This window comes from Anser anser, assembly GCF_964211835.1.
Source record: "Anser anser genome assembly, chromosome: 4".
NCBI classification, from domain to species: domain Eukaryota; kingdom Metazoa; phylum Chordata; class Aves; order Anseriformes; family Anatidae; genus Anser; species Anser anser.
The window spans coordinates 36,182,100-36,207,042 of record NC_139724.1 but is presented as its reverse complement, the minus strand read 5'-3'; the positions used below and the strand labels follow the sequence as shown (position 1 = coordinate 36,207,042).

Genomic DNA, 24,943 nt, shown 5'->3' with positions numbered 1-24,943 from the left:
AAAGAATAGACAGCTTTCTCTGTTAACAATTACGTAGATTCTCTTCCCTGTGGTTCCCGCCCCTTTTTATGTCTAACTGTTCTGGGCATATATTAAAAATACATAATAGGATCCTTTCTACCTGCATCACCAAGCCTGTAATACAAATAACAAAATTAGTAGGAGAGTTAGAGCTGCTTCTTGTTTGCCTGAAACTCAGGCTAGGAGTTGTTTCACCTCCCTGACAGCGAGGATCATCTAATTGTCCTAACCCTTTCTCCACCCACCAAAAACAATCATTTATGCAAAGCAGGACAGTTTCCTATGGGATCTCCTGTGGGAATTTGAGAACAGTCTCACTGCGTATTTTACTGTCTGCTTCGTGTTGCTGACAGGGTAACCGTCTCTGCTTTGAGGGCTGCAGAACTTCACTTTTAGGCATTTTGCCTAAGTACATTTGTTTAAATCCAAGGCTGGCTAAACAGCTGTATGTATAATGCTCTTTTTTTTTTGTTTTACAGCCTCCTCACAAGCTGCATGTGGGTTAGTGTGTCGGTCCAAAGATGACACAAAAGACAGCAGCAGTGAAGGAGGACAAATAAAGCAGTGCTGGTATTGAAAGAAGTTTGTTGATTCCAGCTCATCCATCAGCAGACAGAACGTGTAATAAAAAGTGCGTGGTTTTTGATGTGTAAAGAGTGACTGATAAGTGGGTAACAACTTGCTTTCCTTTAAACTGATTCCAGGCTGCCTTTTGGAGGGTGTCCTGTTGTTTGGACCATATTTTTATTTCACTGGTAGCTTGTGAGTAAATGTACCCTTCAAGGGCTGGTGGCCACTCAGCTATTGGAAATGCTAGCTCCTGGTTTCCCAGAAGGGCATGTGTATTTAGGGAAGAAAGACTCAGGCTGTGTCATCTGCTGATTCGTGGTTTAATCTTTATTTTGTACTTCCAGCTGATAAGACCACTGTGCAAAAGTAATACAGGAAATGATGCATTGCAAAAACCAAAAGTGGCAGAAAGGGAAATGGAATGTACTGGCAAAAGCTTGGCGCTATGGGCACGCTTTTGACTTCTTGGAAATGAAAAACTCCACCTACACGGCCCTTTTTTAGTTTAATACCGCCATTGGAATTCGGTGTTAGTGGTATACAGCAGCCTGTGGTTTTCTCTCTTTTCTTTCTTTTCTTTCTTTTTCTTTTTTGCCTTCCCCCAATCCCTTTGCTTTGTCTTCTGGCTTGATCAGGGCTTGGATGTTCTTTGGGCAGGCTGGGCTTCAGCAGTAGTCCCAGGACTTGAGGTTAGTGGCAGGCAAAAATGGGGCTCGTGTTGCCTTCAAGTGTATCTACAAGTACTGTGCCTAACGTTCTCCCTGTGCTGCCAAGGCATTTCTCACTACAGTGGTTGCTCCAGAGGTGCCAGCTGTTAAGATAACACCTTTGACTATGATGATGAGTGTTTTGGACCGTATTTATGGGAATGGGAGACGTGCATGTTACAGGATTTGAGCCAAGAATGTCAGAAAGCCTATTCCTATGATCTATGTACTCTTGGCTACATCTGAATGTCGTCCTAGGCTTTGCAGAGCTTGTGTGCTAGCACGTGTTAAACAGGTTGTATTTCCAGGCAGTGGTATAAACATACAGTTTTTAATAGGCAGGACTTGGGAAGGGGAGGAGGGAGAAGTAGTTTGGCCATTTATTTTTAAAGTATCTTGGTGGAAATAGATTGTGCCTAGGTAGAACTGTGTCTGCGTTCATTACCAATGTTGACAGAAGTTTGGATTGAGATTTAGAATTTGTACTTTCTTTTTCACTAAAACTTCAACTCAAGTCTTTTAAATATTCTTGTTTTAATTCTAACAGATGTGAAGTAGAAAGCTTGACTTGATTGCTCTGTGGTGTACCATTGTGCCTTGTACCTCTTGTGTGTGGAACTAGCATTTTTTGTTTGAAAGGTGCAGGAGAAAAGATATTCAGCGCATTCAATGAGATACAGATTATGTATGAGTTATTCTTAACTCAATACTTACAAGCACGTTTGAAGCATACACACTGGGCTTCTGATAAAAGGTTCTTACGCTAGGACAACATTTTAATAGTGCACTTTAGAATGCATGTAAGGATTAAATATACCCGGAGTACAGTCAGCGGCAGTAATGGAGTTTCAGTTCAGTCAGCAGTATGGCACGTGCCCAGCTAACAAAATAAATTCTTAACTTTGCCCCAGGCTCATGCAAATCTTGCATCACATTGACGTTATTTCAGATAGAAGTCTTAGCGTAAAAGGAATGGCAAGTTACCAGTACGAAGAGCAAGTAGACATGGTCTCTGTTAGTTCATAATCATTATTCACATAAATATGGTTTATGCTTTCAGCCTAATAAAACTGAACCTTTGCAATTAGATAATTGTTTCAGTGACAACTTAATTTGAACCAAGTGGATGGTTTTCAGCTTAAAGCACTCCAAGTATAGTGGCACACCTATGAAACCAATTCATGACAGTCAGGAGGGTAAGTGTGGCATGGCATTTACAATTTCAAGATCTGCAGTCATTTCTTAGTCTAAGTAATTCTGTCTCATGCGGCTGCACTTACACCTTCTATTCTGTGTGTGTATGGGTTATTTTTTTTGGTCTTTCTGATAGTAACAAAAACATTCGTATCCTCTTCCCCTTCCCTCTTCCTCTGCAACCTGTTGGTATCCACTCCAGGATACGTTTCCTGTCTGTCTTCATGCTGTGTTTGAAAACCGATGGTTTAGTGCTCTTTGCCTATTTTTTTCTCCCCCTTTCTGCCCCTGGCAGAGGTAAGCTTTTTGCTTGCTTCCAGCTTGGGCAGATGTGGAAACTTGCTGCTCACAGCAGACCCTGCAGCAGGAGCAGGGGCTTCTGCCAGCCTGCGTGGAGTTCCTCTCCCACCTTCACCCATTGTTTCGTCCCTGTTCCACGGCTCCCAGCTTGGGACCTCTGTGCCATCTGAAGCCCTCTTATCAGTCCTTCCTCCTTCCCACTCCTTCGCGTGTCCTTGAGTACAGCAGGCTGGCGTTGCAGCGGGAGGGGTCAGGATGTAATCAGTGCAGTAAGTTCCCGATCTCAGTCTGCTTAGGAACTGAGGGCTGTTTGGCGGGGTGGGAAGACAGAGCTTTGCTTTCATGCGGGAGATCAGTGAGGGCAAGGTTCTTTCTAGTTTCCTTTTTTTTTTTGGTTTGTTAATCAAAGTAACTCAGAGGTGAAGCTGCACTGTTTTTTTTGTCTCAGGTTGTGATATGCATAACTCTGGTGCAGTGGTTTTCGAGCAGTATCGCTTGCGGAGGGCTGGGTGGCACAGTGCTGTTGGGGCGTATTGCTTCCAGCTGCTCTTTGAAAGCAAAACAAAAAGCGCTGCTCCTCTTGTACGCCTTCCTTGGGACGTTTTGCTGTTTGAGGTTGGCACCGCTGATAGATTGCGGTGTGCCCTTCACACTTAGCAGTGAAAGATGAAAGTTGAGGGACTGTTTTAGGCTGGATTTGGTGGGAGCTGTGTTCCTAATACAGAGCCCTCGCCCTTCTGGCTGGTCTGTATGGGAATACAGCCATGTCTTTTTGTTTTGTTTTTTTCCATCCAGCTTCTCACGGCACTAACTGAGGCTATGTTTGGGCACTGAGCAGAAGCATTGTTGGAAGCTGGCAAATGCAGTTGTGGTCCCCCTTGCTTCATGGCACAAAAATCACTGAGGCTATGCAGCAAGTTGCGTGGGAGACCTGAGCAGGTGGGGGAGTTGTCCTGCTACCTTCTTCATTTCTCCACCCCTGTCCATTACTTCCACCTCATCCGAACTCCCCCAACCATTTTTGACTTTGTCTGTGCTGCTTCACTATTTTCCAGGGCAATCCCCTCATTTTTTCAGGACTATTTTGCAGAGAGGGACATGAAAGCTTCACCAGCAAGCCCTGCTGCTTACAAGTCTGTGTCAGGCTGTTCTTTGAGTCCAGTTCTCAGTCAACACTTTGTGTTGTGGTGATTTTTTTCGGGGGTGGGTGGGTTGTTTTTTTGTTTGTTTTTTTGTTGTTGTTGTTCGTTTGGTTTTGGGTAGCTCAGATCTTGTGGGGGGGGAATGTTTCTAACTGTTGTTGGTTAACTTAAAAAGTAAAATCTGTTTTCCTCTCCCACTGTTCTCCTGCAGGTTCTCAGCCTTTAGCACAATGAGAAGGTCACGTCTATCGCGGGGGAATGTCAGCATTGCCGTTCTGGGACGGGAGGACTGAAAAGGCAAAAGGACCAGAATTATTTGGGGCAGACTGCATTTGACTACTGATACAATCTGCTGGGTGGTGGTGGTGGAAGAACAGAACGGTCTGTCCTGCTTGGTCTGTGGTGTCCAGCGTGACCAAGTTGGGTCACCATGAATGTGACAAGCTTATTCTCCTTCACCAGCCCAGCGGTGAAGAGGCTGTTGGGATGGAAGCAGGGGGATGAAGAAGAAAAATGGGCAGAGAAAGCTGTTGATGCGTTAGTGAAAAAACTGAAGAAGAAAAAAGGTGCTATGGAAGAGCTGGAGAAAGCGTTAAGCTGTCCTGGTCAGCCCAGCAACTGTGTCACAATTCCTCGTTCCTTGGACGGCAGGCTTCAGGTTTCACACCGGAAAGGGCTGCCACATGTAATTTACTGCAGAGTGTGGCGCTGGCCAGACCTGCAGAGCCATCACGAACTGAAACCACTGGAATGCTGCGAGTTTCCCTTCGGTTCAAAACAGAAGGAGGTTTGCATCAATCCCTACCACTACAAGCGGGTAGAGAGTCCTGGTAGGTTCTTCCTTGTTTGTAGCTTCACACCTTATCTAAACAATGCAAAGTATGGCAGTTAATCATGTGACTCATCAGCTTAAATAAGCAAAAGTGGCTGTTTGCACACGTCAGATTCTTCCTCTGCGATTTATCTGGATGTAATCATTAATTAGCAGTTCTCCCTTTCACAGGATGAGTACTTGACATGTGTAAATGCATTTCATCACTGCATGGAGGCATAGTCTCAGCATACGCCTCAAGCTGCTGGGTCTGGTGTCACCTGGTTTTGTTGGTGGCCACCATCCCTCAATTCATTTGTTTTTTTATTGAACTATGCAGATAGAATGCATATGAAACATTGCTATGTAATGATTACCGTAGCTTGTGCATGAAAACTATTCTGACGAGGTTTTACAATTTCCAAATTATTCACTTCTATCACTTCTGTTTCTTCGTCCTCCAGAAGATAATACTGTCTTTAAGATCTTGCGTAATTTTGGCCTTCTGAAAAGGCTGATTTTAGTCAACAAAAGATACCCTTTCACCTTGAAACTTCGATAGCAAGGGTTATTTTCTGCGTGAAGTTTTACTTTCAGATGTTCTGCAACTTGGGGTTGTTAACCTGTTATCCACTTCCCTGCTCGTTATTATTTAAAGAGCAGCCCATTCTCTCTGTCTTCTCTTTAAAGGCCAAGCCCATCTTTAATAAATCCGTGCTTAATTTTGCTTATGTGAGTTTATTATCAGGGGGTGTTTCTGGGGCTAAGATAAAATGTGCTTGAATATATCTGCACTAGGCTCTGGTTACTTGTGAGGTGGTGCAGGGACACGTGCAGAAATGCACTGCAGGTGTGATGGGCTTTCCTGGTTTAGGTTTGGGAAGTGTATCTGTGTTGGGCATTTTATAAGCTGTGAAGTTGTATCTGCAGAGTGGCATGGATAGCTTAAGAACTACAGTGGAAATAAGGTTGTCACAAGAGTATTTTCCTGTGAATGGAAATTGCGTTTGTCGTGGATCTGCAACACTTAGTGCATATCTAGGTCTTAAATATTTCCCTGTGGTGTGTTAGTATGAATTTGGAAATCATGTGAATGGTACCCATAAAGTAGGGGTTTTTATGCAGCAAATGCTTAAACAAAGGAGTCTTCTGCCCTGGAAAAAGTTTTAGAAAGTTCTTAACAATTCTGTGTTAGGCAGAAGCAGGACAGTAAAATAAATAATTACGTCCTTGTGCTGCTAGCTTTCTACACATCTGCACCAGGTGCTTTTGTTCAGTATTCCAAACTATTGAGAATTAAGATTCCTGAAAGACATCTAGTTCAGTCACATTGAGCAACAGTTGAGCTCTTGCTGTTACTGTAATTTCAAGTGACATGTTACAACTCATTTTGCTTTAATCTTGGAAACGATTACTGAGTTTGAGAACACTTTCATTTGGATCACTTATACCATATTTAAAATAAGTTTCTGTAAATGCCCTGTCACTTCAATGAGATACACAAGATAAAAATAGCGTATAACTTGCAAAAGGTGTCTAACTAAAATACTCATTTTGGCTGAGTACTGCTAAGTAGCTTAAGTGGTTGGAAAGCTGGGGTTTGGGTGCTAAGTCATCTAACACATTTTGTACTTGGGAGACAGCAAAAAGTTACTACCTGTAAGCCAAAATTCTGGATTGCTTTTTAATTGGTTTTGTATAAGGTAAAATTTTTCTAGGTGCTTGTAGCTACAGAATTTTTGCTGGGGGGAAAAACAAACATCAATAACTTGAATGAAGTTGGAGATGGTAGAAATCAAATATTTCCCTTTTGCCTGGTGAATGCCTTTCTTCAGGAAAAACTAGGTATTTCTGATCACTTGCTTAGTTGGCAGCTGGGCAGTTTTCTTGTAAGTACCAGTGCTGGAGTCAGTTTGATGGAGCTGACAGAAGTATTTAGTCCTTCAGGAGATCAGTGTGTTGCTCTAACCAGTTGAAATGTTCTGGAGATGGCTGGTAACTAGGAGCTAGCTCCACTTCTCTGTAGATGCTCTTTTAAGTAGTGGTTTGGAGGTACAAATTTGTAAGTATGTTGAAGTTGCATCTTAGGAACTTCTCACAGAGTCCCAAGTGCACAAGTGGAGGTGAAGCCTGCCGTGTCTTTGCTGAGGTCTCTGGCTGGGTATGTAAAGGAGGGTTTTGCATTAGTTAACCACAGCTCTGGCCTTGTTTTGAGGGATATCGCATGGAGATGAGTGGTAAAGCATTTACCTCTGGAAACAGGCGGTAACTGAACTGCCTTTTGGCCTGGAGATGCGTGCTTCGTAAGTTACAACTTCTTTTTTCCTTTCCCTTCCCTGATCTCTGTGTCCTCCAAGCATCCTCTTTTGTCTTCATTTCCTGACAGTCACTCCCAAATTCTGCTAACCATTTTTTCCCACTTTTGCCTGGACATTAAATTAAAACACCATTATTGCTGCCTAAGTGCTTACACTTGAAGATTAGTAGGAATTCAGGCATGAGTCACCATTTCCAACAGTCTACAGACTCGAGCAGATACCACGGTTTGTTTCCAAGGTTATCATTGCAGTCAGGAGGGTTGGAAACGTACTTGACAAAACAAAGTTGGAAACTTAGATAGCGTCCGATGGGCAGTTTGTGCAGACTGTGCAAGTACATTGTGAAATTCTGGCTCTGCTTGGCAGCACGGTTGACACCTAATTGCTTCGTGCAGATCCAGCTACTTGGGAGCTGGTGCATAGGGCGTGTACGTGGGGTGGGATCTGTGCAGTCTGTGCACTTTCCTGTTTGTCGTCGTGTGACTTGTTTCGGTGTTGTGCAAGTTTTGAAGAGCGGATTAACGGTAAATCCTCAGACACTTAAAATCGTGTAGTTCTCCCAGCTGAGCAATTAATCTTGTGGATGCTTCTCAGTTTTCATGGTGCCAGAGGGATGCATGGGTTTTCTGCCTTGATACCTTGCTCCATCCTTGCTTTTCAGCTTGGAAAATACTGGAGTTGGCATGCTGTAGTCTGAATTCAAGCAAGATTTTATTTCTGTTAGCTAGGCTGGATAGAAACTGTTTGTGTGCAGTCCAGGGGAGGCTGAGAAGAGGAGAACTGCCTGTAGCTTCAAACACAGAGCCTCCCAGGCATCCCTGACCACTAGTATCTGCCAAGAGACTTGGTGTGACGTGGAGGTGAGGCAGTAACTCAACCTGTCGCAGAGGCTCTGCGCAGGTGTCGGTACCCGAAAACCAAAACAGACGGAAACCTACTTTGTGCTCTGGACTTGTCAGGAGAGGGCAAAGCCAGTGTGGGATGGAGGAGAGTTCTCCCCTCCCCTGCTCCATCACTGCTCAGGCTCATCGGGACAGCGCTGTGATTCCCCTGCGGGAGCATCCGTGCCCACACAGCCCTGTGGGTGACCTGTGGGCAGGAGCAGAGGTGGTGGGAAAGGAGTGGAGAAAGTGGAAAACTTGTTTGGTTGCAGGAGGTGGGAACACGATCTCATTCCGGGATGAAATATTTTCTGGAGAAGCGTTATGGTAGCTCACTGATGCTGTTTCATAGGTCTGCTGGGTGCAGAATTATTTCTGGTGCAGGGCAGTTAATGGCTGCCAAATTTCTCCCTTGGCAAGGCAAAGCAGAGCTTTTAATTAAGGAGGGCAGGGTCTGAATTTGATGCCTTTTAAAAACTGGCACGGTCAGCTAAACTGGTGTGATTACTTGGCTGGATCTTCTTTTTCTCCTCAGTTTTAGCTTTTGGTTTAGAGATATGTGGATACCAAGCTCCTGCCTGGTTTGGGATTCTTAAGTCTGATCAAGACACGAGAAGTAACTGGTAGAGACTGGGAGAGGAAAAAGCAAATGTGTTGTTCCTCATGCCTGTCTGAAAATGTCACAAATGACATCTCTGGTCTTGCTGGAGGACATGTGAAATGGCCTTCCAAAGTCTCCCCTGAGATACTTCTTTCTCTTCTTCTATACCTTTTATTTTTTTGTGGATGTGTGGCCTGTGTTCCTTGCTGCTGTCCTCAGCTATGTCAATGGGATCAGGTGAAAGATGTGACCTAGAATCTGGACAAACATTATTTTTGTTTTAAGCCCAGATCCAGTTTCCTGTAATAGCAAAACAGGGATGGGATAGGGGGAAGGGAGGATGAAGAGGTGCTTAAATTGACACTGCTATTTAAAGAGAAGTGTGATTTATTTCTTTAACACAGCATTAGGGGAGGAGGCTCAGTTCTTTTGCTTTAGCTAAAGGGAAGGAAGGAAGATGGAGAAGCTGAATATTTCATTTTCTTATACTCTTGGTGGATACCAGTTGTGGGTTCCATCTGATGCAGAATAATACTATATGGCCTCTGCTAGGTGTCCTTGCTCATTATCCTTCTAGGATAAAGAAGCTTTGAGTTTATATGTTACAAAGAAGGCAAAAGAACAGCTGATTTGTCCTTTATGCTTCATGTGTAGAAATGGTTGATGGTGCAGAGTACTTGTCTATAGGGTACATACATGCATCCAACTAAATGCTGTCTTCTGAGAGCGAATGGCATGTGTCCAGAATCTACTGGTGTCTTTACAGAGATCAGGCTCAGAAGAAACCTACTTTTCATTGATCTGAGCAAGCTTAAACCTGGCTTGGGAAATGCAGTTGTTACTTTTTGCTATTAATTTCTGGAGGTGTTAACTGATGCTCCTCTGTGCATCACCATGTGATGCCAGGGAGTAGCAAAGCTGATCTGTCCAGAACCAGTTGATCTGTCTTCCAAAATAACAGGGCTGCATTCATCAACCAATTAGTGCATCCACTTGGAGATAGACTAACTGCCCTGGTTCAACTTTTTATAGTTACCAACAAAGTGTGGATAAAAAAAAATGATTGATTTTCCTCTGTTCAGCTTCTCTTCTCCTTTGGAGAGCACACTGTGTTCTGCTGTACATCAGGGAGGCTTTTATGGGGCTGATGGTGCCCGTCTTCCACCCAAATTGCACGATGAGCAGTAGCTGCTTGTTTGTGACATGAATACGCTGTCAGAATGGCTGAGCTTTTAATTTTGCCTAAGGATCACAATGTTCCTTTCCATTATAAACATGAATTTAAAGTGGATGTCTGCTTCAACAAGCTTGTCTTCGGTGGCAAGAAACATTTTACGTGAACATATAGGTGCTTTTTGCCACAAGAACAGACCAAGTCCCCAGGCTCTGAGAAGAGCAGTAGGTGTGTCGTGCTGGTTTTGCTCCCAGCATGGACTCCTTGCCTATGACTTTAACTTGATTGTTTTCATACTTGCCTTTGATCTTCTCTGCTGTTTGCTCTGAGTGAGACTCCATCAGGCTGCACATCTACTTGTGTGCACCAGAGCTGCAGAAAGGAACTTGAAATGGTGGAAGTCCTGGATCAGGCAGGTTTAGATTTGTGCCGTCCTGGAAGTAAATGCTCCTTGGCTGCTCCCATACCCAGTGGTGCTGTCTGGTTCTTAGTAAATGAACAATAATACATGTTTAAAGGAGCTTTTGAATGCCATTTGAAACCATACAGTTGTTTGATTGTATATATTTGTATGGTTGTGCGTGCACTTGTGCTAGCTTGTGCTTGTTTGTGTGCGTGCTCTCTGTGGAGGTACTTTTCAGAAAAATGAAGTGGGTCTGTTAGTCACCCCCATCTCGTTCCCCGGTACCCACCCAGGCAGGATCACTGTGCATAAAACCAACATACCCGAGCTGTTACCTGGCAGATGACTGAAATGAGCGCTTTTTAGATAAGCAGCAGGGTTCAAACACCGCGTGCAGCTTGTCGTAGGCCTCGTCCAACAGGCAAGGGCCGTAATTCTGACAGGGCCACGGGGGGAACCAGGAGGGAAAACTGGGGGTGAGTGGCGATTCCCTGCGGGACTGTCGGCTCGCAGCTTGCCTGGGCTTTCAGGGGCCTGAGGTTTGCGTGGTCCCAGCACCTGGGAGGACCAGAGGGGGCAGGAGAGCCTCCGGCTCGCATCCGGCCAGATGGAGAGGCTTTGATGGCCTGGCCTCCAGGGAGCAGGCGGACCAGCTGCGTGCGGTGCTCCCCCGCCGTCCGGCCTTCTGGAGGATGGTGCTGGATGGGGAGGGACTGCGGGGACACTGGGAACGCGAAGGGGAAGTTGCTGCTTCTCTGGTGTAGGGAGTCTGAGGGGGAGGAAGCTGGGGAAGGAGAATATACATGAAATGGGAGGAGGAGAGAAAGAGAAGAGAGAGGGAGTGGAAAAGAAAACGGAGGGAAAAGAAATCAGAGTGACAGAGGCCAGCAGCTGATTTGAAACAGGGAAAGAGGAGATCGTACACAGAACCAATCTACAAAATTCTGCTCCTTTATTCCCATAGCAGGGTTTCTGCACCTCTGCAGGCTTGGGGGTGCGTGAGCATTGCTGGGAAGTTTTGCCTTATTGCTGTGTAACCCTGCTGTTGGGCGTAACTTTAAAAATAGCATGCTACAACAGGTGGGTACAATTATAGGATGGTTCCCCAAAATAGCAAACAACTGTCAGTTTGTTTGGCAAGTAGTGGGAAACTTTCCTCGCTTCAGTTTTGCAGAATTCTCTTCTAAAATTCCCTACCAGAGCTGAAATAGGGAGACAAAAAGGAGAGGATGGCCTAAACTGCAGGGTTTTTTGTCCAATCTCACCGTATGTCAGAGAACAGAGCCATGATGAAACGATAGAATTTGTCAAGAACGTGTTCGTTTCCTTTTATTTTTAATTAACCAGATTCAGATGTTTCTTCTGACTTAGAAGACCAGACTTCCAAGTTTTAACCTATTCTGTAGGATGGTGACTGTGGTTTTCGTACAGGTAATTTGAACTCTGGTCTGTGTAAATGTCCAACTTAATACACACTATCACACTGTAACTTCCTCCTGTATCAGGACTGCTTCTCCCTCCAAATCAGCTTACAAGAACTCCCTCACTAATGTGCATACAATTAGTACTAAATTCTGAAATTGGCCTTGACAAATGTCAGTTTAATCAAAATGTTAGCTTATCAGAGCATCCGCAAGTAAAATCTAATGTTAGCTGAATATTGTAATGCAGGAAATGTACTAATATTACTTGCCAAATGCATTTAGACCAGATGTCTGATGTAAAAGTAAAGTCAATAAAGCGACAGCTGCGGGTTTTTTTTCTCCCCCTTCTGTTTTTAAATACAGTCTTCAGTTGCAACTATGTAAAACGACAAATCAAGCTGTGAGGTCTACAGAAACTGCAAAATAAAGCAAAGAGTTGAGAAAACAAGGCAGCTCTCAGCTTTCTCCCAGAATAGAAGGTCTGGAATGTTTGTCTGTCTGTCACCCGGAGCAGACTGCTGGACAGCTATTACTGAGCCTTTTCACTTGCAGCTACTAGAATTTAGGTTTGGAGCAAAAGTCCAAAAGGCTGGCACTTCTGTTTTAGAGAAAACAGTACAGCAAAGGTGTGCTACCACAGCCTTGCTTCAGCCAGGTGCTATTGGAACAACATAAAGTAGTGAGATTCTTGGAGAATTGCGTTTGCCACAAGAGCATTAATTATTTTTAACCAAGAGTAAACTCGAACCTAAGTGTAGACATGTCAGTGTCTTTGTATGTGAGAACTTGTCCTCTGGTCAGAGAATATTCAATTTCGCCAGGTCTTGTTTCAGGCAACACGAGAAAACCTAATGACATTAAAACTTTTCTTTCTACTTGGTGTTTTATTGTTTACAAGCAAGATCTTGGCAAGACATTTCAGTCAGCGTGCTTCAATGACTCTTTAATGCTGGAGACAGCAAGCAGAGCTAAGCACGCTCAGCTGGGTATGCGCTGGTACCTGCTCTGTTCCCACCGTGGGACTGGGCTGCTCACCAGGATGCCACAGCCGATTTCAGCAGCTGTGGCGTCAAAAGCAGGAAATTAAGCTAAGAGTCTTTAGAAGGATTGAAATTTGTTAGTTTAACGCTGCTATGTTTTGGGGTTTTGTTGTGTTTTTTTTTTCCCTTGTTTTCCTGCCACTTCCTTTCCTACTTTGTCTTTTCAGGGTACAAGCCTCAAGTTCCTCCCCGAGCCCCACGTTTTCATGCCCATTTCCAGACAGCACCAACTGCTGTGTGAGGATTTCCCTCCTTCCCAACCTGCAGTTTTATTTTTCCCGTAAAACATGAGTGGCTTTGCATAAATCAATATGAAAATACAGCTATATGATGCTTGGAAATTAAAGTGCACCATCTAATGATAGTGCCCTTAGGCCTTCATAAGGGTTGAAGGCCATGTTTTGGTATAAGCCTGCACAAACACTTGTACATAACATACATGCACTAAGTTGTCATGATTTTTAAGAGCAGAATGGTTGAAAGTGCAGCAGCAGTTGCTCATCCTTTTGTTTTGTAAAGGCCACAGAAAGAGTGGGAAAGTGGGAAAACTTTGGAAAGAAAGGGTGATCAAAGCTTCCTTTCTTTTATATGGCCCCTTGGTTTATTCCAGTATTTGGTCTTTGAATTTCCAGACGTGGAAAGAGATACCCGTACCCAAATCTTCATGTAACATGCAAAGGGGAAAAAATAAAAAAAATAAACCCTTGAGAGAAACTAGCTGTCACCTTGTCTTATGTAAGATAACTATACCCCATCCAAATTGAAAACAAGTTACTTCGAAAGTACAGCAGGTCCTTTGGTGAGTAGGGGTTGTTTTTTTTTTTTTTTTTTTTAAGAGAGGCTTTAAAAAAGAGGTTGTAATCAAAAACTGGCAACTTCCTATGTTTGCTGAAATCATTATCTCTGGAGTGTGAAAATAGAACAGAAAGGAAAACCAGAATCTTAAGGAAGGCACACCTGTTAGTTTTCTGAGGAACACGATGACATACTGGAGATACAAAGAGTGGAGATCAGTAGCTTTCTTCAAAGGCCACCATTACATTTTCATAAAGGCATTTCTTTCTTGGTGTGGTTAGTTGAAACATTTATCTGAAAAGCCAGGTTGTCTTTGGTCTATCTTGTATGTTTTTGGCATTCTTGGCTCTTAGATGAAATGGCCCTGTGGGTGAAATTGCCCTGTAGCTGTAATTTCTTTAATACAGCTCCACTTGTTTGGTGCAGGCATACTCTGATTATGATTTGCATGTTTAAAAACAAGCTACCCAATTCCCAGGCTGTCATACTCAGTTGACAGATACAGGCTCTCTTCTTTGCTACAGTTCTGCAAACATACCCAGCTTGACTGCCGGGTGGTTTACCTTCTTCAGCCATTAGTAGCAGGGTTACTACTAGTAGTCATGTATTAATGCTGGCCTCCAGGTCCACACCTGCAGCGAAATTAAGACACAGTTTAGCCCCTTAAACCTTTTAGTTTGGTGTTTGAGAAGGCACAAAAATCAAGCTGTCTGATGACTTAAGGCTCTAGTCCATTAAATGGTTTGTTACAGTAGCTTTTTAAGACAACAGTGTATTTAGTAGTGTGTTTCCTTTAAATGAGTGCATCCTACTGAGTAATGATCATTTAAAAAAACAATCTTTCATTTCTCTGTATCTGTTTTCCCTTCCACTAAAGACAGCAAAAAAGGGGGAAATTGTCTGCAAACTGTTACAGCAGCATCCTGCAGAGATTCCCACAACAAAGATGTGCACCACTTCATTATTTTATAGCAACAGGTGTGCTGGCTTAGCACAGAATAACTCACTCATGCTTTTTCCCCTCCAATGATACCTTTTCCTGGAGTTGGCAGCTGCAGCAGAGATCGGCCTCGTCCCCTGCCGTACAGAGCCCTAGTAATTTGTTATTCCATATGGCTGAGGGCTGCGACATGACCAGAATCTCACTGCCTTACACAGGGCAAGGGGAACAGGAACGGTATGCATCCCCCATTACACTTTGAGATTCACAGATTCACAGATATTTCTAGGTTGGAAGAGACCTCAAGATCATCGAGTCCAACCTCCGACCTAACACTAAGTACTCCACTAAACCATATCCCCAAGCTCTACATCTAAACGTCTTTTAAAGACCTCCAGGGATGGTGACTCCACCACCTCCCTGGGCAGCCCGTTCCAATGCTTAATAACCCTTTCGGTAAAGAAGTACTTCCTAACATCCAACCTAAAACTCCCCTGTCGCAACTTTCGCCCATTCCCCCTCGTCCTGTCACCAGGCACGTGGGAGAATAGACCAACCCCCACCTCTCTACAGCCTCCTTTCAGGTAACTGTAGAGAGCGATGAGGTCGCCCCTGAGCCTCCTCTTCTCCAGGCTGAACAAGCCCAGCTCCCTCAGCCGCTCCTCGTAAGACTTGTTCTCCAGACCCCTCACCAGCTTGGTCGCCCTTCTCTGGACTCGCTCGAGCACGTCCATGTCCTTCCTGTAGCGAGGGGCCCAAAACTGAACACAGTACTCGAGGTGCGGCCTCACCAGAGCCGAGTACAGGGGCACAATCACTTCCCTCGACCTGCTGGCCACACTGCTTCTTATACAGGCCAGGATGCCGTTGGCCTTCTTGGCCACCTGGGCACACTGCTGGCTCATATTCAGCCGACTATCCACCAATACTCCCAGGTCCTTCTCGGCCAGGCAGCTTTCCAGCCACTCATCTCCCAGCCTGTAGCTCTGCTTGGGGTTGTTGCAGCCCAGGTGCAGGACCCGGCACTTGGCCTTGTTGAACTTCATGCAGTTGACCTCAGCCCATCGCTCCAGCCTATGCAGATCCTCCTGCAGAGCCTTCCTGCCCTCGAGCAGATCGACACACGCACTTAGCTTGGTGTCATCTGCAAACTTACTGAGGGTGCACTGGACGCCCTCATCCAGATCATCAATAAAGATATTAAAGAGGACCGGCCCCAGTACCGAGCCCTGGGGGACTCCACTAGTGACCGGCCTCCAGCCAGATTTGACTCCATTCACCACAACTCTCTGGGCCCGGCCATCCAGCCAGTTTCTAACCCAGCGAAGCGTACGCCAGTCCAAGCCCCGAGCAGCCAGTTTCTTGAGGAGAATGTTGTGGGGAACGGTGTCAAAAGCCTTACTGAGGTCAAGGTAGACCACGTCCACAGCCTTTCCCTCATCCACCAAGCGCGTCACTTGGTCATAGAAGGAGATCAGGTTTGTCAAGCAGGACCTGCCTTTCATAAACCCATGCTGACTGGGCCTGATCGCCTGCTTGCCCTGCAAGTGCTGCGTGATGACCCTCAAGATAATCTGCTCCATGAGCTTCCCCGGCACTGAGGTCAAACTGACAGGCCTATAGTTCCCCGGGTCTGCCCTGCGGCCCTTCTTATAGATAGGCGTCACATTGGCTAGCCGCCAGTCAACCGGGACCTCCCCCGATAGCCAGGACTGCCGATAAATGATGGAAAGCGGCTCGGCCAGCTCCTCCGCCAGTTCTCTCAGTACCCTCGGGTGGATCCCATCCGGCCCCATCGACTTGCGCACATCCAAGCTCCGTAGCAGGTCGCCAACCATTTCCTCATGGATAGCGAAGGCCACATCCAGCTCCCCATCCCCTTCCACCAGCTCAGGGCACTGGGTGTCCGGAGAACAACCGGTATTGCCGCTAAAGACTGAGGCAAAGGCGGCATTAAGCACCTCAGCCTTTTCCTCATCCTTAGTAACTAGGTTTCCCCTCGCATCCAGTAAAGGATGGAGATTCTCCCTAGTCCTCCGTTTCGCGTTGATGTATTTGTAAAAGGATTTTTTGTTGTCTTTAACGGCAGTAGCCAGGTGAGCTCCTGGCATCCGTCCGTACTTCTGAACGTACTTCTGAATGGTCCAGTCCCTGATCACGTCTTCGTTTACGGGTGAGCGACGTTCAGATTAACTCCTCAGTGACTCCAAAGGGAGCAGCGAGGCAGCCAAAAAGCCCTTGAGCTGCAGAGAGATCGGGACATGCATGGCAGTGAGCGATTATCCCAGCGCTGGACTAATTGGAGTGGTCTCTGTCCTATCTGGCGTGGCCTTTGGGGGTTTTTCTCCTCATTTAAGGTTGTAAGCAGGGAAGTGTGAAATAGGGACAGTGCCCAAATACATTCCGTAGTGATATTTTGGAGTCTATTTAGGTGGTATCAGTACCAGTTGTTTTCTTCCTTCCCTCTCCATGTGTATTTTGAAGAAGATGACATTTAATTATTTTAGGTTGAAAGACTAGTTGGAGGAAAAGTATAGGGAAGAGGAGATGGGTTCCTGTCTCAAGTCTTTCTAAACTTCACCAGTGGTTCTGCCCAATAGGCGAAAACATGCATATATTTTCCTTGGGGAAAATCAGGCACAGCCTTATTTTAATTACAGAAAACATACAGAAAATATCCTGTTCTCCAGCTATTTTAGAATGCTATAAATCGCATGGCTTCCTGTGATGTCATGTGTGTCATTGTTTAATGTGAGGTTGGGGATGGGAAAGGTAGGTGATGTACTTTCTGCACAAATTAACTTTAGAAAAGTTAATGGTTTGACCTTCATCCGCAGGAAAGGAAGAGATAGGAAAGCTGTGTTTTTTTTAATGGTCAGAAACGTAAGGAAGAATCATAAAGACAGGAAAGGGAAAATAGTTTTTAACACATGATCTCATTGTTAGTTTTTTCACTTCACTTGTAATTTATGAGTCCATCAAACGTTGGCCATAACAATTAATGTGTTGCTTGACCTCACTACAGAAGAACTGTTAGGCTTAACAGAACACGTTTAATTTGAAGAGATCCTAAAATTCAGAGGGACAGGGTTTGACCCTTGCTGTGTTGTGAACAGGGGGATTTGTGATGTCCACCTGAATGCTTTTTCTCTGGTGGCTTTTACCAGTGACCTGTGAGAACAGTTGCGTCAGAGGCAAGAGGCAGCTTGCCTGGCCAAGGGAGATGCAGCTCCTCCTGGGGCGTTTCGCAGTTGGGAGCTTCCAGAGTGCGGTAGATGGATGTGCTTTGTTTCAGAAAATGCTGTAATTAGGAATTTTGTATATTCCTTGTAAGATGGAGTTGGTTAAAATTTTCGTATCTAAACAAATCTCCTTAGGAATGACATCTGTCTCAAGTACTTGAGATCTGTTGAAACTCAGTGAAGCTGCTCTAAGAGAGTGAAGCATCAGATTAAGTCTTGAAAACCTGCTTTTGACACTAACAAACAGCCTTAATTTTAGTCATGAGGTGTGATTTTTTTTTTCCAGTGTGTCTGTTCAAGGAAGGTTTCTGGGATCAAACCTTACATGCGTTAATGCCAGTAGCAGGCAAAAATCTGGTGGATAAATTTCTCTTTCTGTTATGCATAAGCAAAAGAAAAAAGTGAGGAAAATCTGCTTCTTCAGTTAATGTATGGCTTGCTCTCAGAATAGAGAGCAAGTTGTATGTGTGGCATCCCTTTGTATACAGTTTAAATGTGGGCCTAGGCCTTAGGCCTGGTCTGTGGGTGGAACAATATCGTGGTGCTCTCAGACCCCTGGACACTGAAGTAAGAGCCTGAATACTTCTGAATAAGCCGAGTGCTGGAGGAGTAAAGGTGTCCTGAGGCATTGGAAGAACCTCTTTATCAAGATGACTTTTTAACATTTTGTTCTTGTTTTGCAATGAGTTTATAATTCGTCTTTTGGTGAAGCAGCTGTCTCTGAACACCTTTCTTAATAGTAGTGATACAGTTTTGGCTGTGGAGGCTTTTCCTTTTCCTTCTGTTTGTCTCCCATGAGGCCACCAGGTTTTGGGGACAGGGCAGGAGGCTCAGGGAGAGGGCTTTAACACTTTGTGGGTTTTAGCACCTTCCCTTGAAGGCACACATGGGGTTTCCTCTGGTCTTGTGGGGCTGTGGAATTGGGAAATAGAGGTAATGAAGGGAAGGGGCAAGTGTGGAGGACAATAACTTCTTATTTCAGTTCTCTGTGCATGGATCTCTTTCTCCCTGCCTTTCTTTCTCCTCCGCTTCCTTCATCACCCCAGAATCTCGGTCTCTAACAAGACAAGCGCTTAATCTTTTGAGTACCTTGGACTTTGCTGTGAGGCATTCAAAGGTAGAGGCTGAGGCACTGGAAAAAGATTGGCTTCTTTTATCTTGGTGTAGCTGGTATCATGTTCGTGTGCCCAGTTAAAGAGACCTTTGTTTTCCTCGAGTGAGGAGGCCTTGAGAGCATGGGGAGACCAGCAGTGTCCGATGTGCGTTTCTCTGATCCCGTAGTAGCATATAGTTGGACCTCAATTGCAGCTCAGTTTTATTATTATTATTTTGAACTAGATAATTTTATTTAAATTACACTTGTAAACTGATTTGAAGGGTTAATAACCATTTTAGTACTAACTGGTAAGAGCATAGCCTAGGTTAAAAATAAAATTACAGCTGTTGGGACCAGGCTCAGTTCAAGGCCTATATGATATTAGTATTGTCTTCAGAAAAAAATCCCTGTTCTTATTAGCAAGGTTTTGGGTTACAGGCCATTACGTGATTAGCAGGCTCACAAGTGCGGTAGAACGAAGTGCCTGTCAGCATTGCACTGGGACTGCTTCTCAGCATTTCTTTGTGCGAATAAAACCAAAATGTGGAATTGCAGCTCGTCCTTGGCTCTTCTCCCCTGGCCCTCTGAAAACAAGCTCCGGGCTGGTGAGCAGGGCAGCTAGCATGATCGCTACAAATTCAAGCTATGCAGTAACCGGATATAAGGAAGAGAGTTCTTGCTTAGACATGTGTTCCTCGATTTGACTACCTTGTTTTTAAGGCAGCTGTAAATTTGCCCTAGGGGGTGAAGAATGTTTTTTTCCAGGTATAGCCTAGTCCTTCAGAGCTGAGTCTCTAACGCTGTGGCTCTTTCCCCCCTTTTTTTTTTTTCCTACCTTTTCAGTTCTTCCTCCAGTGCTGGTCCCAAGGCACAGCGAGTACAACCCTCAGCACAGCCTCTTGGCTCAGTTCCGCAACTTAGGACAAAACGAGCCCCACATGCCGCACAACGCTACTTTCCCGGACTCTTTTCAGCAACCCAACAGTCACCCGTTCCCCCACTCGCCAAACAGCAGCTATCCAAACTCGCCTGGAAGCAGCAGCAGCACCTACCCCCATTCTCCAGCCAGCTCAGACCCGGGAAGTCCTTTCCAGATGCCAGGTATGGTCAACTTCTGTGACTCTTGAGAAGTGACAATGTGTTGGACATCACAGGTATCTTCATGTTTTTGCGATTATCAGCCAACACTTGTGTTCAATAGTAAGCTGAGAGGGTAGGTAATAAAGGCTATGTAATTGGTTTGTCTATGGGAATAATATCGAGGTTTTTAATATTTTTCCTCTTTCAAACACAATTAAAATGTTAAGATTAAAACTGTTCTGCGGTGGTGGATGGGATTCAAAGCTAGGGATTTTTCTGGGATGGTTGTTTAACAGTGTAGCCCATAGAGCATAACACTCAATATACAAGAAGAATGCTGTGGCTCATTCTTCCTTAGGAAAGAGGTCATCATAAATTTAGCACAGAGATATAGTTCTGCAAAAGAAGGATGTTTCTCAAAGAGATCATGCAGCTGCTACTTGATAAAACTTCTTCACGCAATGATATTATCTCAAGAAACAAATACATTTCAACTGTAAAACAGTTCCTTAAGGCCCCCAAAAGAAATCTTCAGGCTCTTTTAATTCCTACAGTCAAAGAAGTTGCAAACTTTATTTATTGTTGACAGCTGTTTGTAGCTGTTTTTTTCTGTGCAGCTGTCTTTTTTTACGTTTTTATATGCAAATTGGTAAAAAGGAAAAATTGCAGAAAAGCCTGTGAGAGATCTCTAGATCTAAATGCTAGAAGGACTCTGTGCAAATGCTTATGGATAGCCTGGTTGCATGTTTTCTTCAGGGGCTGTAGGAGAGCATGTGTAAACAAAAGTGGCAGACTTGTAAAAATCTGTTTTCTATTAGGTAAAATTAACATCCATAGATTTCTGCTGCTGATAGGAGTTTCTCTTGAAAATGTTTCTATCATGATTGAAGACTACTGAACTTGCAGAGGCAGGAGGGAAAGAAGAAGTTTGTTTTTTTTGTTTTTTTGTTTTAAAATGTGAAAAGTTGAGGTAGAAACAGCTGTCTACTCTCTGTGTTTTTGTTTTGCTTTAAATATGATTGGTGTGGTTGGGTTTCTTCCAGCAGGCAGAGATAAAGGCTTTTCCAACAGGAAGGTCTTCCTGAACATTGGCGTGTGGAAGCTCACTTGATCTTGGGGTTTGTTCTGTCCACATCCCCATAAAGACGTGTCAGCAGCTGCAGTGAAGAAATTGAATTAGAGCAAAGTCAAGATACTGATGTCCTTCATACTTAGTTCTGGACAATTGTCCGCTGCTAGGGAAAGAGGAGATTGACTTCCGGAAAATACAAAAAAAAAAAAAAATGTCCAAAGATCTTGAAAACTTTCCATATACAGGTTAATTTGTTGCATATAGCCTTACAGTTCTGTTTCCTTATCTGTGCATCACCAACATCATATTTGCACACACACGAATGCTGAGGCTTAGTAAAACAGGAGGCTTTTAAATTCCACTGCAGACTGTTAAGCTTTTAATGCAGTCATGTAGACATTATCTTCTCCTTGCTGCTCATTCCTCCAACCGAGGGTATTCACGTAAGGGAATTAGCAGTGTACCTGCCAGTGCTAGACATAAAGCTCACAGGAGAATATCTCCTAAGTAACAAGCAGTGAATAAATTTCATTAGCTTGTGTTAAAAAAGAGAGAAATAGTTACAAATCAGTGGTACGGTTCTCCTGCCTTTTCTTGATACTGATATGGTTTTTAGGGTTTTGAAGTCCCCAGACTACTGTTGTAGTTTGCAGTCAGTGCTCTCAGCAATGGAGTAAACGTGGGACGAGCAGCAGCCGTGTTCACCAGAGGTAGAACAGTGGTGATCTAGCCCCAGCTTTTGCAACAAAAGCTTGCAGAAATTGGGCAAGGGTTTCTGAACTTTTTTGCATGTAGCTCTGTGCAACTCATGTGGAAGAGAGGGTTCTGTGGTGTACTGGGGAGGTGGTGCTATCAGCGGCTTCCTGCAGCTTCTGAGAAGCCCTTTGGGAAGCACCATAGGTAGCTGGAGAGCAGCACAAGTACCTGGTTAGGGCACTCCGAGCAGTGCAGTGGCAGTGTTTTAGTGAGTACGGTCAGAGTTCACGAGATGGTTTTTATGCTAGCGATTCAATTCTGAACTGGCCAGTGCAGCCAGTAGGAGACACAGGCAAATAAATTCCAGACCCAAAAGTTATTATGTGAAATCTGGGTTCCTCAATACTTTCTACTGTTTCCTCTCTAGGGAAATGGAGCTAGATTGTAAAGCATTACTTTGCAATAGTAATAATAAAGTCGTGGATGTATCAGGGATGTTTGCATACTTTGCTGGTGGAATCATGCTGGAAACAGAAAAGCTGGAACTGAAAGCTTTCTGCTCCAACTTCTGTTCATATTTACCATATTCAATATTTACTTTGGGTCTGATCCTGAGAGCTCTGTGTGTTAATGTCTATATGGCACTTCCAACCTGCAGAAGATGTGGACTGGCAATGTAGCTATGCTTTCTTTTGTGGCTTGGTGGGGGGCAGGGAGTGACTTGTTTTTATAACTGTTGTGCTTAATGTGCACAGTAATTCTTTGCTTTCCTGAATCAAGGTCCATGATTGCTTTCTCAGATTTCTGGTGGGTGAAAGTTTATAGCTGAGTCAGGCTGGAAGCATTTCCAGGCTGAAACTGTTTATGTGGGTATGTATATATATACTTTAAAGAGAGGAAAGGGTTTGTGTATCTCTGCTTTTTCTATACTTAGCTGATACTCCCCCTCCTGCTTACCTGCCTCCGGAAGATCAGATGACACACGATACCTCCCAGCCAATGGATACCAACATGATGGCACCTGCAATCCATCCTGACATACACAGAGGAGGTAAAAATACTTCCTTCTCGTTTTCTGCTTTGCTTCTTAACAGTGAAGTACTTCAGAACTTCTTGGATGCTGTTAATAATTGACTTTTCATATTGTGTGTGTGTTGTTTATGGAAATTTTTAGCTGTAGAAAAGAGGACAAAAACACAAACAACTTTTTATGTCTTACAGCAACAGGGAAAAATAATAAATCTGGAGATGATTTTTAAAAAGTAAATATTTATTTATAACAAGAACATAACTCATTAAAAATGAAAGTATGTGGGCTTTATTACTTTCTGACTCCCAAACAAGTCATGACCAAAGTAATTTTTATATATTTTGTGTCTGGAAATTATAATCCCTGAACAGCGAGAATTCTTACAATGCAGCACATTTCTACGTGCACTGCTGAAATTACATATGTGCAAGGAAAGGAATCTCTGTATCTCTTAAATACATTAATTTATTGGAACAGTACAGTTAACACTATACAGCGCTTACTGAATTGTGGATAACAGTAGCTATAGTCAAGCATAGTTCTCCAAACAAAGACTTGATCAGAGGATGGGTAATACTGTCAATTATGTAAATGCCCACAGACGTTTTTCACAGGCAACTGGAGTATCTGTGTTTTTTCCTCTGAGACAGTACATGTCATAAAATGTCTGTTCTCATTATGTTTTTGTTTTGAATTCAGTTCTTAAATTAACGTCCTTAGAGAATATGCTCTGCTTCAAATAGTTAACCCTTCTCCTGGGTTAAAAAAAAAAAAGCTTTCTTTATTTTTACTTCTCTGTGTGTGTGTGTGTGTGTGTGTGTGTGTGTGTTGTTCCATCCTCTCCCCATTTTTATTCTATCTTTGAGTCTGGCAATGGCAGCACATGGTTCAAAACTCAGAGCTGTCTGCCAGAGCTGGCATTGCTACAGACTTTGAAATCTATAATTTAAAAAAAGTATATGTCCTATTGCTTTATGTACTATGACACAGACATCTTTTTACACATTGCTTTTTAAAGCCTTTGCAGCCAGCCGTGACTGCTGAGTAAAGGATTTAGTGCATTCGTCACATTGTGAGAAATAGCCCCTTTAGAGAACACATAAGCTTACACAGTTACTGACCATGCCAAGAAAGAGCAGCAAGCTGAATGCTGTGCCAGAATGATTATAAAGATCACAAGCGTATGAACAATTTAACTATTGTTTGAGTTTTTACTTGTTTTGTTGCTAAGCTTAATGTCTGGTTTCAGGAAGTATATTTACTCTCTTAAAACAATTTGGATAGGTTCCCTGGTAACCTATTTACTCTCTGTGTGGAATGAATCTTGCATGTGATAAACCCCATCTGTGTAGCATTTCCAGTTTTCACTGATACGATACACTGCGTGTGTGTATCTTGCTGCTGTTGAAGGCCCAAAGTAAATTTGCAATGTTTATGCCTGACTACAGACTTTTTGCATGTTTGCCTCTCTTAAAATACATGTGTACCATAGAATTCTTCCATTAGTAAGAAGAGGTTTTGCATTTTTCTTCTTCCCTTGTAACGTGCAACCATTCCAAAATAAAAAGTCCATTAGTGTTTTTCCCTCCTAATAGTTTAGTACAGTGGAGCCTCACCTCTGCCCCTTCAGTTTAAAAAAAAAAATACGAAAACAACAAAAACTCGGTATGCCTTCCTGTGTTTGTTATTTGTGTGTGTGTATGCTGTAATTTCACCACTTTTACAACCTGCATCAGACTTTTTAAAGAACAGTTTTTAGTGTAAACTTACCGCAGCGCTTCTCTTGCAAGCTCTTAGAAGCATGTTCTTCGCAGTGATTTGTTAGTCTTAGGAGATTTGACTTAACAAGCTGCATCCTGTCAATGAAGTTGGGTAATTTCCATTGTTGGCCCATGCTGGGAATAGAGAGACTAAGCGCACCTGCTCTGCATGACTTAAAGCAAATGTAAGGAAGTTAGTATGAAATCTGTGTGAGAGAGATATGATTCATTCTGGAAGAATGGCCAGCTGGCAAGATTTCTTCCTGACTTTTGAGAACTGGGGTAAAGCTGCAGCTTTGATAATTGCTGGCATCTTCATGTGAATTCAAAGTGTAGTAACCTCTTACTAATAATTAATGACTGATTTTTGTTATTTTATTTTTTAACAATGACATGAGAGGATAGAAAGTAACAAGGGTATCAGGAAAGACCAGCTCCTTTTTGCCACTGTTTTAAGTAAGGTATTAGTCAGCAGTAGACATTATGCTCAGAAGTTTTGCACAATGATGTAGGATGTTACCCTGCTTTCTACTGTTTGCCACCTTTCTTATCTGTTATATAATGTTTGTTTGGGGAGGAACTTTTTTTTGTTTCATTTCGCATGTCAGAAAAATCATAGTGGTATGAACAAAGGGAAGTATGAACA

At 43.6% G+C, this 24,943-nt stretch overlaps 1 protein-coding gene across 6 annotated transcripts in view; it reads left to right on the top strand.

Moving 5' to 3' along the window:
• Positions 1-24,943, top strand: part of SMAD1 (SMAD family member 1) — a 103,642-nt gene that overhangs the window by 71,802 nt on the left and 6,897 nt on the right. For 3 of the 6 annotated variants that reach the window (XM_083834699.1, XM_083834694.1, XM_083834697.1), the window contains 3 exons: positions 4,146-4,764; positions 19,503-19,760; positions 22,442-22,558. In XM_083834699.1, coding sequence (XP_083690825.1) covers positions 4,365-4,764; positions 19,503-19,760; positions 22,442-22,558 — 775 coding nt within the window. In that variant the 5' untranslated portion in view covers positions 4,146-4,364. Of the gene's footprint in view, positions 1-500; positions 653-3,587; positions 3,732-4,145; positions 4,765-19,502; positions 19,761-22,441; positions 22,559-24,943 lie in introns of all 6 variants that reach the window. The other 3 variants (XM_083834698.1, XM_083834696.1, XM_083834695.1) reach the window with 2 other exon arrangements.